At 61.1% G+C, this 16,192-nt stretch overlaps 2 protein-coding genes across 2 annotated transcripts; both read right to left on the bottom strand.

Annotated features, from left to right (window-relative positions):
• Positions 1-344: 344 nt before the first annotated feature.
• Positions 345-2,290, bottom strand: IFI30 (IFI30 lysosomal thiol reductase). The gene is given in 8 exon segments (XM_050321465.1): positions 345-367; positions 370-409; positions 487-555; positions 637-789; positions 882-977; positions 1,053-1,127; positions 1,205-1,384; positions 2,095-2,290. Coding segments are annotated over 8 exon segments (795 nt in total). The 5' UTR covers positions 2,254-2,290.
• Positions 2,291-5,391: 3,101 nt separating this feature from the next.
• Positions 5,392-15,807, bottom strand: PIK3R2 (phosphoinositide-3-kinase regulatory subunit 2). Its single transcript, XM_050321497.1, is given in 16 exon segments — positions 5,392-6,139; positions 6,369-6,539; positions 6,702-6,758; positions 6,968-7,144; positions 7,336-7,478; positions 7,765-7,890; positions 8,099-8,279; positions 8,434-8,532; positions 8,629-8,716; positions 8,719-8,733; positions 9,016-9,101; positions 9,410-9,611; positions 9,800-9,931; positions 10,893-10,955; positions 11,438-11,530; positions 15,426-15,807. Coding segments are annotated over 16 exon segments (2,166 nt in total). The 5' UTR covers positions 15,766-15,807; the 3' UTR covers positions 5,392-5,946.
• Between the last annotated feature and the right edge of the window lie 385 nt (positions 15,808-16,192).

Genomic DNA, 16,192 nt, shown 5'->3' with positions numbered 1-16,192 from the left:
TTTCAGTGGAAGGAGAAAGAAGGACAACAGAGCTGCTTCCCAGGGCTTGGAGAGAGCAAATGCTCTGTTCCTTAGGGAGGGGTTTAGCAGATTTCCACGGAAATCTTCAAGGGGCTCCTTTGTGATCCCCAGGAGCAGGTGATTGCCCAGCACATCCTCTCACGTGCCCTGGGTGCAGGAAGAGGCCAGTCCCATTGCCCTGAAGCCCAGCTCCCCCTCCCTTGCACCATGGTGCGGTAGGACCACCAGCTTCCTGCCCCTCTCAACATACCATTCCAGATCCTTGGGGGTTTTTTTTAAAATCCTTTTTATTGACCTCTCCCTCGGTGCTCCCTCATCTTCCCTCAGCGCCTGCAGCCCAGAGGGTCTTCGGGGCCTTTGAGCCCCCACAGGCTTCGGGTTTCTCCCCCTGCCAGAGAGTGGCCAGTAGAGCCCCAACAGGGACATGCCCCCAAGCCCCACTGTCCCCCCAGATCCCTGTCCTACCTGGTAGAGGTGGCAAACCAGCCCCAGCAGGGAGGCCTCTGCCTGTGCCTGCAGCTCATCCGTGTGCTTCTGTGGGGGGAGATGGGGCTGCTCAGGGGTGTCCCCACGGTGCCCCAGCCCTGCCTGGCACCCTGGTCCCCTCTGCCATACCCCGTTGATGACGACCCAGGGCACAAACTGGTGCGGGGGGTCGAGTGCCTCGTTCAGTTAGGCGTTTTGGTGCATCAGGGTCATCCCTGTGTCCCCCTGCACGCAGGCGGCGATGCGGCCCCTGTCCAGCTCCGGGGCGTAGATCTGCAGGCACTGCCAGGAGAGGGGACAGGGATGTCCCTGTGGGGCATGAGGGACAGGGACATCCCCACAGCAGGGCATGAGGGACAGGGGAGGGGACATACAGCCTCCAGGTTCTTGGTGACGGAGCTACCTGACTCCAGGCAGAAGATGATGGGGAAGTAGGTGCTGTAGTTCTTGGCCTCGTTCATCAGGCAGGTCTATGGGAACAGGGTGGGTGGTACGGGGCCCGCTGGATCCCCCTGTGCCAGCACCACGGGAACAGGGACCGTCACCTCGATCATGTTGCCCAAACACTCCTCGGGGCCGTGCTGGCACTCAAAGTTCCACTTCCCGCTGATGTTCCTCTCCTGCGGGACCAACCGGTCTGAGCGGGGCCGGCAGCACCGGGGCGAGCGGCCGCGGCACCGGCTCGGCCAGATCCTACCTGGGCATTGCCGTAGGGCACCAGGGTGATGTTCAGCATCTCCGAGGGCAGCAGCAGCCAGGTGGGGAAGAGCTCCAGCACCAGGAACTGCCAGCACGCTGGGCACAGGCTCTCGTAGTACAGGCTCAGCTCCACCGGGGCGGCCGCGGGGCGAGGCGGGTCGGGGCAGCGGCTCTCCACCTGCGTGCGGGGAGGTGTCGGGGTGCACAGGGGGCACACGGCTGCAGACCCCCCTCCCCAAATACTTACAGGGAGGGGCAAAGCTCCCGGGGTGGGTGTGGGGCAGAAGGGGGGTGAGGGCGTGCAGGGCTGGAGGGAAGTGAGAGTGGCCGGGGGCCTCGAGCAGCCGCAGGATCCTGTGCGTTGCCGTCACCCAATGCTGGGGCTTTCCAAAACAACTTCCCCAAACTGCTTCAGAGGAAAACAAATTTAGGCCAGGGCACGCCTGGGTGGGGGTACAGCCCTGCACCCACTGCTGGGTGGCGGCTGCAGCCCTGCGGGGCTCACAGGGCACTACCAGAGCCACTGTCACACGCTTGTCACCGCCTGGGGCTGCTCGTGGCAGAAATAACCTGAAAAGCCTAAGTTTTATGCTTAAAAAGTAGAAGTACCAGCGACGGTCGGGGAGAGTCCAGGGTCCGGGTCCGGCTGGAGCACAGCAATTCCTCAGGGATGCCGGTGTGGCACGGGGTCTCCGAGCATCCCCGCGCTGTGCCCGCCGGTGCCACAGCGGCGCTCGGAGCCGCCACTGGCTCCAGGTACCGCGGCCGGGCAATGCCCCAACCCCGTCCCCCGCGTCCCCAGCTCCGCCGCCGGGCAGGCAGGACATGTCCCCACGTGTGAGGTGACCCTGCCCTGCGTGGGGCAGCCCCGGCACCCGCGGCTCTGACCTGGCAGGCGACGGCGGTCTCCGGCGAGCTGCACCAGAGGTGGGTAGGGAGGTCACAGCCGGGGGCCACGCCGAGCCCGGGGGCCACGCCGAGCCCCGGGGCCACCAGGGCCACCAGGGCCACCAGCGCCAGGGCGGGCAGCGGCACCGCGGGGGCCATGGGGACGCCGGGGGTGACGCGGAAGCGAGCCCGTCCCGGCAAGGACTTTTAAAGCCCGGCTGCGCCCGCCTCCGTGCACCCTCCCTGCCCTTCCTGCCTCTGCGGTGACGCTCCCGCCTCACGTGGGGCTCCGACTACCCCGTCCCCGCTGTCCCCCCCCGCGACCGAGCTCCGGGGTCACAGCCCCGCCAGCAGCTGCTGCTTCCCCGCGGGCTGCGACGCGCCTGGGACTGAAACCCGACCTGGAGCAGCCCATGCCTGGTGGTTCCCGAGCGGGGAAGGGGCTGGATCCCTGCCGAGCCCCCGCGGATCCCCCGGGGCGGTGCTGGAGCTGGAGCACCCCCAGGGTGGCAGCTCCGGGTACAGGAAGGGGGTGCTGCCCAAGCCATCCCCCCTGAGCCCCAACTCCGGGGCTGAGTGCGGAGGAACCTCGCACTTTCCCCGCTCTTTAGAGCCGCCTGTTCCGGCCGTTTCTCGCCCCTTGGCGAGCCCAGGGCTGGTCCCCACGTGCCCCGGCCCAGTAAAACCGGGAGGAGAGTCCTGGCAGCATCCGGAGGATGGGTCACATCCTGCACCCAGCCCAGAAACTGCGGCCCTCCCGCCTCCGCTCCCCCACGTAACACCCTCCCCCAGCAATCCAGCAGCCGGGTCATTAACTCTGTTTATTTCTTTCCTCTTTTTTTTTTTTTTAGTTTTTTTTTTTTTTGGTTGTTTTTGTGGGTTTTTTCAAAGTACCGTACAAAAAAAAAAAAAAAAAAAACAACAGAAACTCCTCTTACAGTAACAAATACTGGGTTTACATTAGTAAACATCAACAGAAAGAGCAGAGAGCATACTGCTGGTAACAGACAGCTCGTGGGGAGGGAAGGGTCACATTATTTGTTATTGAATACGCCTAAAAAACTAAAACCTCACGCAGCCACCACGTCCTCTCTGGGCACAAACCTCCACCAGCACCCCTTGGGGGGAGGTTACAGGGGGGTCATGGAGCCCCCCGAGCAGGGACACGGAGGGACAAGCCCCAAGCTGTCCCCTGGGAGCAGGAACAGCCACGCTGCACCCGCGGCACGGTTGGAGGACGTGGAGGGGGGATCACAAGCAGCAAAGCACAGCCCAGCGCCTCCAAACGCGGCACCAGTGGGTTCAGAACAAGCGAAAGCAACAAAGGACAAATCACAGTGAGCTTATGCCGGGGAGAGCAGCGCTGCAGGAGCTCAGGGGCTGGGCTCCCACCCCGGGGACTGCGGGGAAAAGCTGCGTTTCGGGGAGCCGAGTGAAGCACCGTCAGGGAAAGGCAGCCCTGGGGAAGGGCATCTTCCTCCTCGTCGTACACAGGACGTGCGAGCAGAGCCCTGACGGGGACAGGTCACCAAGTGGGCAAGAATGGCAGTGCTGGAAGGTGCAGAGGGCTCACCGCGACCATCCCCTCCTTGCTCCTGGGGAGGAAGCAGGAAGGGACAGCACGGGGAGAACTGCAGAAACTCAGCCCAAAGGATACAAAAACAGGGTAAAGAGAAGCTGGAATTTCCCTGGGCAGCAGAGCCGGGCGAGCACCAAGCGAAGTGTTGACAGGTGACAGCTTGAAGCTGAGACTTTCAGATGCTCAGCAAGTCCCTGCATGAGCTGGGAGCAACTCCCCTTGGCAGGACTGGCCCTGAGCTCACTGTGGGGGTGGGGGGGGAACGTGGAGCCCATGGGGTGAGAGGCTGAGGATCATCCATCCTGATGATGATCCCATCCCCTGCAGTCTGTCCTGTGGCACAGGGACACGATGGAAGTGCAGGGACAAGCACAGGAGCAGCACAGAGTCCCCAGGCTGAAAATGTGCCACGCTGACCAGTGTGGCAGACTGACAGAGCTTTGGGGTGTTGGTGCAGCCCACCCAGCCATTCCACAGACGACAGTAGGTCACTGGAGAGCACTATGAGGATGGAGCCTTCCTGCCCCATTCCCACATGCTCTCATCTCTCACGTGCTCGAGCCCAAAGAATTCCCTTAATTATCCCTGGCAGCTTTTCCCAAGTGATCCCTGAAGTCAAAAACAGTAACCCACAGCTCCCCTGACCTGTCACCTGCACCAGAGCATCAAACACCAACAAACCAGACCCAAAAACCAGGACCCAGAGAGGACATGCAGAGCAGGGAACAGGGGCTGTACAACTGAGCACAGGAGAGCTGCCACAAGCAATGGGAAGAGGAGGACGTTTGTGCCAGCAATCCCAGCTCCAAAAGGATCTGGGGACCAGCCCAGGGCAAGGTGAGCAGCAGAGCTGGCCAGGGAAGGAGAGACAGCATGGTCCCCAATGCAGGTGGCACATCAAGGGCAGAGGATGAGCACACAGCACCCTGTGGAGCCAGCAGAGCCCGAGCTACTATGGGAAACAGAAGCAGCAAAACCCCATCCCTGGGATGCAACCTCCAAAAAGGAACAAGCCTCTCCCGCAAATCAAGAAGACCAAGAATGCTTTCCTCAAGCCAAGCAGATGAGATAACCCAGGGAAGCAAATGCCACCACAGCCTCTCAGCTCAGCTTTTAAAGCTCTTCCAGAGCCACCTTGGCTGCCCTCGGGCCCTCTGAACTCGGACACAACGCCCTGCCCACAGTGGGCAGCCCTGCCCCGGACTCCATACAGTACCCATGATTCTAAGTGCTTTGCATACGTAGTTCACCATCATGCAGATACATTTCAGCATGCCCTGGGCCCAGCAGATCGGTCCTCCTGCAGCAGAGAGGTCCTTCATTCCATGTAGGGCTCATAGTGCGCGTTGGACTCCAGCCCTCTCCTGCTCGAGCTGCAGGGCCTGGGGCAGCCTGGCAGCTGCTGCCCACGCTGGGGGTGGCAGTGCAGGCTCAGCAAACACCAGCACCAGGGAAGCTCACAAAAAGAACCATATTTACAGTGCTACAGTCCAGCTTCAAACGGGTTACGTGTGCAGAGAGTCACCGAAGCCGGCTGGGAACAACGAGCTGTGCATCCCCACAGATCCTGCCAGGAAAAACACGGGTACCAACACGGGTTTCACAGCTTCGCTGGCACAACTATGGCAAGAGATCCCTTGCTAACTGGATCCTCCCTGCCTGGGCAGCAACACTCCAGAGGTGGTTACGACACTAGGGAATGACTGTGAGGTGGGGAGCCCCACGGAGGGTGAGGTTTCTCCTTCCTAAATGAGTCTCTGCACGCAAGAGCAGCAGCCCTCGTACCAGACACCATCACAGCCTGCCAGAGCTCCGAGGGAAGCGAGACTGAAGGATGCACACGCTCCTCCTCTGCCTCCTCCAGCATCCAGACAGGGAGCCCCTCAGTCCCAGCCGGAGCGCTCCGAGGAATCGGGAACCAAGCTCTACAGTGATGCATAGCGGGGCGACCTGCCAGCAAGAAGGGGATCTGACCTACTTATCAGGGAAGGGGAGGGGGCTGTGCTCACCCCCAACAACTCAATCACAACTGGATCCCACCTCCTAGAGGCTGGAGCCCGCTGGGAATCAACAGCTCAGCCTTTCTGTCCCATCAGCCAACACAGGTTTCAGCTACTGACCAAGAGGGACACCAGGAACGGTCACAGACATCTCAGAGGCTCTGAAGGAGCAGGAGCACAGAGACTCAACTATACAGGGTGCAAGAGTCCAGAACCAGAAAGCAGCGCCCTGGGGAGAAGCTGAAGGCAGCTGTTGTGTTGTGCATGGGCTGCTCATCTGGCTGGTGGCTGGGAAAGGACCGGGTGAGCCAGCGTGACATTCAGGGAGTCATTGTGCTGCACTAGGGATGTGTGCTTGTAGTGCAAGACCAGGTCCTTGAGGGAGGCGTAGAGGTTGTAGGGTTCAGCGAACCCATAGCCCGTCGCTGTCTTGTAGATCACGCAGTGCTTGGTGTCACCGTCCACCCTGCCAGGGACACAAAGAGCCCAGGTCAGCAGTGGGACAGGGACAGCAGGGCATGAGCAGGGGCCACCAAAGCAGCCCAGAAATACACCTGGCCCTGGCAGGAGGAGCCAAGGCAGAGAGGAGACTTTGGGAAAGTCTGACACCTCCAGCATCTGGCGAGGGGAAGGTGGAGCCGTGTGGGAACACAGCCCTCACCAGCCCCATTCCACATCTGCACCGGGATACTCACACCACGGAGCAGGCGTAGCATCCCTTCTGGCTGCTCTCACGGATCAGGAAGGTGCCGTCCCTCTTGCCACACAGCATCTCCTCTGCCTGCACACGGTTGATCTTCCCCACGTACCATGTTCGCTCCTCGTGGTGGGGCAGCTCCTCCTCATCATCCATCATGGAGTACTGGCTGCAGTGGAGCACAGGCAGGGTCAGACTCCCTCAGTTTGGGCACCCACACCTCCACCACACTGCTGCTGCCACCACCCATTCCAGCAGGGAAGGCTCCTCAGGAGGGAGCTGGGAGGTGCCCATGGCCCCCCCACACGAGCAGGGACAGGGAGACACTCACTCCTCCGTCTCGTTCTTGATGCCCAGCCACTCGTTGATCTTCTTCTGCATGAGCCACCTGGTGAGGAAAGGCAGAGCTCAGCCCGGGCCGCGGCTCCCGGGCGGGGCCATCACCAGAGGGCAGCAGCCGCCCCTCTCAGAGCCCCGCGGCAGCGCAGCAGAGTTCACTCCCGCACCAAACAGGCTCCCAGCCGGTCCAACGAGCCCCAGAGCCCTCGAGGAGCCAGCTGGATGGCTCCCGGGCCGGGCTGGAGGGGAGCTACCTACACCAAGTACTGGTCCCGCAGTTTGCGCAGCTGCATGAGGTCTGGCTTGAGGCTGTTCATGCGCTTGTCGATCTCCCGGTTCTCCGAGGCTTGTTTCTTCAGGTCCTGCTCCAGCTTCATCTTGCTGTCGTGGATCTCTGTGATGCGAGACTTGAGCTTCTCCGAGTTCATGAGGATCCTGGGAGAAAGAGGGGGGCTGTGAGCCGGAGTGGGGGAGGCAGAGGAGGCTGCCTGCCAGCTCCAGCCCACAGCACGCTGCTGAGAGGCAAGGACTGTGCATGCCTGAGCTCTGTGCTGGGCCAGGAGGATCCTTCCAGCTCCTGGAGCCCTTCCCCAGACAGGGAAGGCCTCCATCTCCCCCATCCTCACCGTTGCACCTCCTTCTCGTTGCCCTCGCGCCGGAAGCGCTCGATGTACTCCTTGCTGCACTTCTCCTGGGTCTGACACTGCTCCTCAAAGATCTTGATCGTCTCATTGAAGGCCTCGATTGCCGTCCTCTTCATCTGAAGCTCCTGGGGAGAAGGGAGGGGAGAGCTGAGGAACATTTCTGCCCATTCTCATCCTCTCTTCCCCCCTCCCCAAAGCAGCACTGTCTTTGCAGCAGCCAAAATATCTCCCTCTTCAAACCCATCCTCTGGGGAGTCCCCTCAAGTCCAGCAGCAGACAAACAGGGCAGTCAGTGGGTGCCCAATCTCTGCCCTCCCCTCTGCACGGCGTGGTAGCTGCCAGCGCTCAGGGGGTGCCAGGGCAGCCCTTGGGGGTGTCAGGCAGCCCCTGGGGAAGGCAGTGCCCACGTACCTGGGACGTGCGTGTGTACTCCTCATACAGCAGGTCGTACTCCCAGCTCTTGTCCTGGTACTGCTGGTGGTACACCTTCAGCTGCTCCCCAACGGCTTCCACACTGTCCTCCTTCACCAGCTGGTCCTGCCATAGGCACAGCCTCAGTCAGGACCTGCTCCAGCTGGTCCCATGAAACCCCACCAGCCCCGCACGTCTGTCACCCCACAACACAACGTCCCAGCACGGGAGAAGGGGTGGGACACTGTCATCCCCCAAAGGAGCAGGGACGGAGGAGCAAGTGCCACTGGTTCAGGCTGTGTTGGCCATCATACACCTGAGGCCCAGGGCTCACCTGCTGGTACTTGGAGATGGGGTAGAGCAGCCTGGTATCCAGCTTGGCGTTGTACTGGGCGAGCGACTCGTGCCGGTAGTGGGTGATGAGCTCCACCACGGAGCCAAAAGTCAAGGGCTCTGAGAAGCCATACTTCCCTTCCCGGTGGAAGATCTTGATCAGCTTGTTATTGCCTCCCTTCCTGTAGTGGGGAGGGGAGAGGACAGGGCACTTACCAGCATGCCAGCACCCTACAGCAGATGCTCTTGGCATCCCGGCAGCTGGAAGCACAGGGACTCATACCCACAGCTGCACCCCAGAGTGGCAGAGGTTCCCAGGGGATCCCAGTGCCCTACCTGAGGGTGAGTGTGTATTCCCCCTGGATCTTGCTGGAAGCATCACGCACCAAGAAGGTCCCATCCGGCGTGTCCCATAGCTTCTCATTCACCTCCTCCCTGCAAGGAACAGGATTGTCACGGCCTGTGACAGGCTCCCCTAAATGCCTGGATGGACAGGGCACTCCGGGCATGAACTGCCAGTCACCCCCTTACCTAGAGATGTCCCCCCAGTACCACTCAGCGTCCTGCAATGGAGCGCTGTTCCCGTTGACCAGGCTGGCCGCGCTGGGCTTTGACTCAGCGGTTTGGGAGGCAAGGCTGCAAGAGAAGGGGGTTGAAACTGGGTGAGCCCAAATGCCAGCTCCCCACAGGTAATCCCTTGGAGTGCTGAGTCCCCCTCCCTGCAGTGACCGGCCTGGAAAGCCCCCTTGGCCACCATGCTACCAGGAGCTACTCCAGGCACATCTACACCTCGGGCCAGCCTCCAGGCACAGCTGGGCTACCGAAACACCCTGGGCAACCCGTTGGTGGGGGCAGATTCCACACCCACAGAGCACAAACACCAGCGCCTCGGGCCCCAAGGAAGGGGCATCTCAGTACCTGGAGGCAACTGTTCCGGCTCCAGCTCCTTCGTCTGCAGGAGTGTCTCCAAAAACAGCACGGAGAAGTCAGGGCTCAGCTCTGGGCTGCAGGGAGAGAGCAGGCAAGTTAAGAACAGCAGTTGTGGCGGAGAACAGCAGTGGCACTGCCTCCCATGAGCCCTGGGCAAAGGGGCAGCCGGGGTCAGCTGGTTCATCCCAGCTGCCAGATCCCAGGCTGACACAGAAACAAGGGCTCTGTCCCGGCTTTGAGTCCCACCCCTGTGTGCTGCCAGCAGTTTAATCCCACAGGCAGGGGCTGTGGGCAGACCTGCTGTTCCAGGCTGGACTCCCCGTGCTGGCAGGCAGTGTCCAGGAACACTGGGAACGCTGCTGGAACCAAGGGCCTCACGTACCTGGCGCCAGGCAGCCGCAGGAGCAGGGAGCCGAAGATCTCTCCCAGGGCCCGAGGGTGGAGGTTGTTGCTCTCGGCCTGCTGCGATACCTTCCCCAGATGCCGGAGCAGGAACTGCAGGGTGAGCGTGTTCTGGAGCGGGACCGCAGGCGACTCCAGGGCCAGCAGCAACTGCTTCCGGCAATTCTCCAGCTGAGGGATCTCTGGGGAGAGAAAAAGACACAATGGAAGAGCTGGGACAGCCAGCATCGCTCCCTATGCTCCGACGCATCACAGAGTGGGAGCACTGTCAGCAGCGGGGGCCATGTGCCAGGCCTCATAGGGACAGGGCTTATTTTAATACCCCAAACGTGTCCATCCCATTCCCCAGGCAGACGGGGGAGGTCCTTACCCTGCAGGATGCGAAGGATGTCTCCGTGCACCGACACAGGCACCACAGGGGAGGGCAGGTCCTGCAGGTAACCCCGCAGTGCCTCGCCCAGGGAGTGCACGTCCACGGGCTCCAGGTCGCCCAGGGTCCAATCTGCCAGGGCACAGATTTCCCATGGGTGGTGGGAACAGCACTGGGCACCCAGCCAGCAGCTCCAGTGCTGTCAGCACCCATCCTGAGACCATCCCACACCTCCCAGCCAGCTATCATGGGACACGGCACCACGAGGGAGCTCAGGCAGCCCTCGGGCAGCCCATGTGACAGAGGATTCCTGGAAGTTCCCTGTACACCCCAGAAACAAGCTGGTTCTGGGAATCCCAGCAGCTCCCCTTGGGAAAGGGCAGAGGTCATTTCGGGTGCCCACAGAGGAATCTTGCCACAAGAATCCTTGTGGCATGCAACTCTTGGGTGAGAATTTTGCTCCCCACTGCTGGCAGGGCCAAGCACAGACCGAGAAGCCACACATGGAACCCAACGGGGAAAACGTCTCCCTTGAACACAGGGCTCAGGATTTTGGGAAGCACATAAAGCCTGTCCCAAGAGCAGCACAGCACTGTGTGGTTGGGGTTTGCAGGAATGTCTGTGGAAGGGGATATGCCAATGTGGTTCCAGATAAGGCCCAAGCCAAGAGGCAGAGAGCTCTGAAGGCTCCCCAGCAAAGACATCAGCTCCGGCCCCACAGAGCCACCAAGCTAGGAAACATCCTCCCCTGGTTATTAGTGATGTGACAGAGCCAGAGAAGCCTCTGCCAGCCCATCAGCAGAGCACCCAAAGAGAGCAGGAGGCAAGCACAGGGGTTCACTTGTTCACCTGTGAGTCTCCCTTTGCTCCAGCCCACAGAGGGTGTCAGGAATCCCCCCTCTCCCACCCCTTCCAAGCGGGGCAGGGACGTGTTGGGACGGGGACAGCCCAGCCCCACAGGCAGCGTGCCGGGAGTCAGGAACTGCCGGGGACAGGCAGCCTGGCCTGGATTGCATTACTGCTGGCGCTGTCACATCCACTAATCTCCTCCATCTGAGCCGATTCGCCTCCACCGCGCAGAGCTGGTTCTTACCGGTTCTCAGCGCCTGCCTCAGTTCGGAGCCAGATGTCCTGTACAACATCTCGCTGTCCAACCCTGGAAGGGGGACACTGCTGTCAGCTCCCAGTGCCAGTTGGGCAATGGCTGTGGCACAGCCAACCACGCCTGGACGGTGTCCAAGCCAACCCGCTGCAGATGCTGCCGCAGCCCCCTTGGCCCCCAGGACACCCGGTTGAGTGGCCCCCTTTCTCCACCTTTCTTCCCCTTTCTGGCAGAGATCCAGGCTGGAAGCACCTCCTAAATCCCAGCACCCATCCAGGGCGTGTTAGGTGCTCAGACCCAGCACCCTCACCCCAGGCCTCTGTGCAGGATGGCACAGTGGGGTCAAGCCATGCACTGGGGAACAGCGGATCAATCCAGGGAGGAGCATGATGCCAGCTGTGTCCTGTGTGTCCCACAGAGCTCAGCCCCCCTCTGCCCTCACTGTGGGATTTTGGGATCTATCAGCCTCCCCCTCTGCCCTCACTGTGGGATTTTGGGATCTATCAGCCTCCCCAGTGCTCAGCATTACCCCTTACCTTTCTTCTCAATAGCTTCCACCAGCTTCACCAGGAGAGGCGGAGCAATCTCGGGAGGGCTGAACTGCTCCTGCAAGTCCAGGAGAGGAGACCCTGTGCGAGAGGGAGGGAGGGAAGGGCTCACTGCCAGCTCAGCCACCAGCAGCAGAGCAGGGCACAACCAACACAGCCTCCAACAGGAGCAAGGAAAGCTGTGGCTCAGGCAAATGTGGCACAGAGGCTGCAAGGAACCTGTAAGCTTGCCCAGAAACCAGCACAGCACCTGTTGAGCCCAGCCTTGCTCCAGACCCTGACTGGGTGTTCATAGGAGATCCTACTGCTCCCTGCAGAGGCTTGGATACAAAGCCCATCTCCCTGGGGACCCCCAGCCCCCAGGCAGGCAGCGCAGGGGTTACCAGAGCTCCTGGAGCTCAGGCTGGGCTGGGTCCCTGCCCAGCACAGGGGCTGTGCAGGGCTGGCAGAGGAGCAGGCCCAGGGAGCTCACTCGCCATGGTGCGCTGTGATTAATCCAGCGATTCAGACAGAACGCCATGTCAGCAAATTCCTGCCCTTGATTGCTCGTTTAACATGGAAACCGGCCCTGTGCCTCCCCCTCCCCGTGAGCCCACAGCCTCCTGCAGGCTTCTACAGGGTGCAGACCGACAGCCCGTGGCACGGGACCAGGGTCCCCCCCATTCCCGGGGTATCCGCAGCCCCTGGGCGGGTGGTATTTCACTGCCACTTCCAGCAGATCTCGGAGTTCTGGCTCCAGGCACCCCCTCCCCCCTGCATGCCGGGGCAGGAGCACGCAGGCCTGGCCAGGCTGCTGCCAGCAGGAGGTTTGCCGAGGGGTGAGCGGTGCCAGGCTCCATCCTGCTTCCAGCTGAGCACCAGCCGGTGCGGGAGGCTCCTTTGGGCCGGTCCGCAGCACCAGGCAGACGTTGGGCAGCCCACGGTCGGTGAGGACACCCAGCACACACTCCACTCTGCAGAGGCAGAGCCAAAGGGTTGCGAAACAGCTCCGTTGTCATGGATCTGACCCGAACTCGCCTGGTGTGGTCTCACCACGAGGTGCAGCAAGCTGAGACTGCACACCCGGCTGAGCCTCCTGCACCCACGGCCTCTTGGGGAGACAGAGCACCCATGGAAAGGGAAGCACACGGGGTGGGCACCCAGCAGAAGGTGGGGGTGGAGGGGGGCAATCTCCCACCAGAACAAGCCCCTGGGCACAGGAAGGGGCCCAGCGTGGTGTTGGTCAGGGTGGGGAAGCAGCAGGCAGGCTGCCAGGCTGGCAGCTCCCAGCCTGACCCTTGGGAAGGGCTGAAGGGAGAGTAAATACTGGCGCTGCCCACGTGGCCCGGCCGGGAATGTGCTGCTTCAGCAGGCAGCAGCTTGTCCTTTTTTTACCAGGCAGCCTGTGCCGGAGCCAGCAGTGACTCCTGAGCCTGCCGGGCCTCTGGGCTGGGCCGCCATGAACAAGGCTGCTCTCAGCACTGCTCCCAGCACGGCCCGGGCAGCTGCGGAAATATTTCCGAGCCGCATTTTCCGCCCGTGTTCTCCGCGGAAGGCAAACACCAGCAGCTCGTAAATCCACTGGCACAACGCGCCGGGTCTCGCCGTTCAGCAGGGCCAGCCCAGCTCCCGGGGGCTGCGTGACAGAGCGTGGTGCTGGCCCTGCTCCTCCAGTGACACTGCGGGGCTCAGGGAGCCCGGCCAGCCAGGGCAGGGCCCAGGAAGCACGATATGAGCTCCGTGGGGCAGCCAGGAGACAGCTCTGCACCTCCCAAAGTGCAGCCTGCGAAGAAACAACACGGGCTTGGCTCAAATGCAGTTTCCCTGTTGCAAAAATGTGTCTCCCCGGCAGAACACTGAACACAGAAATACAGATTATTCTGAGTTGGAACGGAACCACGAGGATTGTTGAGTCCAGCTCTTAAGTGAACAGCCCATATGGGGATTACAGGCTGAGTGTAACATGGGCCTGGGTGTCTGAACTGCCACCCTGCAGGCCCTAGCTGTGCCCAGAGAGGAGGTTGGCTATGGGGATGCACTCACAGGTGACAGGGACAAGGCTGGCACCCCCCTCATGTGCCCTGGTATCCCACCCTCCCTCCCCACAGACAGGCTGGCTTTTATTTTTCCTTTCCAACTGCATCTTTTTCTGTGTGTCAGAAGTTTTGGAACACATCTTGTTCCACATCCCAGAGATCACACCAGCAGCTCTGACCACCCATACACACCTCCACTGAGCCCTCCTTGAGAAGAGGAGGAGAGAGCTGACAGCAACAGGAATATGGTCCCGGAGGGAGCGCGGGGCTGGACACAGGCAAGGCCGGCACATCCAGCACAGAGCCTATCCCAGGCTCCCAAGAGGAGCTGCTTTCTTGGAAAGGCAGGTTGCAAGCAGGATGACTCAGGTCAGGGCTCTCCCTGCCAACCCAAACGCTCGCACGGCCCAGCACCATTCCCACCCTCCGGAGATGTTTCCTGGGGCCGCCCCTCTGGCTCCGGCAGCGGGAGCAAGGGAGGCAGCTGCAGGGAGCTGCACCAGCCCCACCACCCTGGTTTTGTAAGACCCCAGAGGTGTTTCACACAGCTAGAAGTATGTGATGGGTAGTTGTGACCCCCCCAAGAGGGATGGGGGGGGATGCAGGACTGTCAGTTGGGAACATGCTCTGACACCCACCAGCTCCTACTGCTGCCCCCCGTCCTCCTGTGTGACCCTGCATAAGGCATGGGAAGGTGAAGTGTGGCTGTCACTCCTCACTTGGAAGGGACCTTAAAGTCCATCTTGTTCCACCCCCTGCCATGGGCAGGGACACCTTCCCCTGTCCCAGGTTGGTCCAAGCCCTGTCCAACCTGGCCTTGGACACTTCCAGGGGTGGGGCAGTCACAGTTTCTCTGGGCAACCTGTGCCAGGGCCTCCCCACCCTCAGAGTCAAGAAGTTCTTCCCAGTTTCTAATCTAAATCTCTCCTCTTACAATTTAAAACCTCCCCCTTGTCCTATCAGTATGTGCCTGTATAAGAAGTCTCTCTTCCTCTTTAAGTACTGGAAGGCCACAATAAGGTTTCTCCACAGCCTTCTCTTCTGCAGGTGGAACACCCTGAGCTCTCCCAGCCTGTCTCCATGGCAGAGGTGCTCCAGCCCTCAGAGCATCTTCATGGCCTCCTCTGGACTCACTCTCTCGTGCTGAGGACCCCAGACCTGGATGGAGTAATCCAGGTGGAGTCTCACAAGGACAGAGTAGATGGGGGGGAACCCAGGGGCTGCTGAGCCCCTGCCACGGGGTTTATGTGCCTGGGAAGGAAAAAAACACAGGCAAAGAGCAGGCAGCTGCCACAGTTCCACAGGCAGGGCTGAGGCACGCTGGCTCTCCCGGATCAGATGCGTGCCAAGCCCAGTGCCAGCTGGGAGGCAGCTGCAGGTGCAGGACAGCCCATGCCCAGCCCCAGGGTGGCTGCCCGGCCCCAGAGAGGGCCCTGCGACCCGCGGGGAGGGCTGGCTGCCAGGCAGACAAGCAATTAGCTCCAGTTCTCAGAAGTGCTCTTTTAGACCCTGACTTTTCTCCTCTTGCCCAGAGACAAAGTAATTGTGTCTCTCAGCAGGGCTGAACAGCTCTTGGCAGGGAGCACTGCCCCAGGCGCTGCAGAGGCGGGGAGTTGGTGGCTGGGAGAGGTCAGGGCTTATCCTGAAGGGAGGGAGCAGGGCAGAACTGAGTGGAGAAGGACCAAGGGCCACAGGGATCCTGGGCAGTTGCAGGACAGAGAGGGAGAAGGATCTTGCAGAGGTACAAGGCTTGCTCCAAAAAGCTCTGCTGAGCAGACTGAGGAGGAACAACATGTTTTTCTCTGGGCTAGGACTGAGGTTGAGCCCACAACCCCCAGGCAACTCAACCGTGCAGCTGCTGAGCCAAGGGCTTCACCGCTGTCCTGCAGAGCCACTCACACACTGTCACACACCAGGAGTGGAGCTGTCCTGGAGCCAACACAGCACACAGCAGGGCTTACCTTGCTCCAGAGCCTCCGGCAGCCGGCAGCCGCTGGCCCCTGGCGTGGCAGGCAGGGGCCTCTGCACTCGGGGCCGGTGAGAAGGGACCGAGATCTTCACCGGCCCCACGTACTCCACGTAGGTGCCAGGGAAATCCCCCTTCTGCTTGGTCCGCTCGTTGACACCCAGGATCCACCCGATCTGGTTGGGGGTCTGCTCATCCCCGTCTTTGAAGCCCAGGGACTGCAGGGCCCCCTTGCTGACGACCAGGATGTCCCCGGGTAGCAGGTCGATGTCCTCCTCGCGCTCCTTGCGGTAGGGGTAGAGCGCGCGGTACTGGAAGCCATCGGTGCTGCCCATCCTCTCTGCTGGGGTGGTGGGGGTGAGAAGGGCTCTGAACAGTCAGACAGCACGTTCCAGGTAGGAGAGGAGGTTCCTCAGAGGCAGCTCTCCCCCATCAGCACTCTGAATGTCTCTGCGGGAAGCAGCACCCCAGGAGCCTGGTCCGGGTGCCCTGGAGCACTTTAGGTGCAGCCCCTTTTCCTGAGCTTGAAACCACGATTCAGCCAAATTATGGAGCAAAGGGAGAAGGAGACAAACATAATCCAGCACTGGTGAGTGGGCATGCAGCAAGGAAACCCGAGGTCAGGGTCTGTTTCACCAAAAAAGAAGCAGGTTTCTTGGAGTCTGGGGGGCTTCCAGCCCGGAACAGTGTGTCGTGTTACGTCCCCCTTCCCAGTGCCTGCAAAGAGAAGAAGACTTGTCACTGCACAGCCAGGCACCCCAC

This window comes from Myiozetetes cayanensis, unplaced genomic scaffold (assembly GCF_022539395.1).
Source record: "Myiozetetes cayanensis isolate MyiCay16 unplaced genomic scaffold, myiCay2020 scf26, whole genome shotgun sequence".
Taxonomy (NCBI): Eukaryota; Metazoa; Chordata; class Aves; order Passeriformes; family Tyrannidae; genus Myiozetetes; species Myiozetetes cayanensis.
The sequence above is the reverse complement of the archived record's forward strand: the minus strand, read 5'-3'. Positions and strand labels throughout refer to the sequence as shown.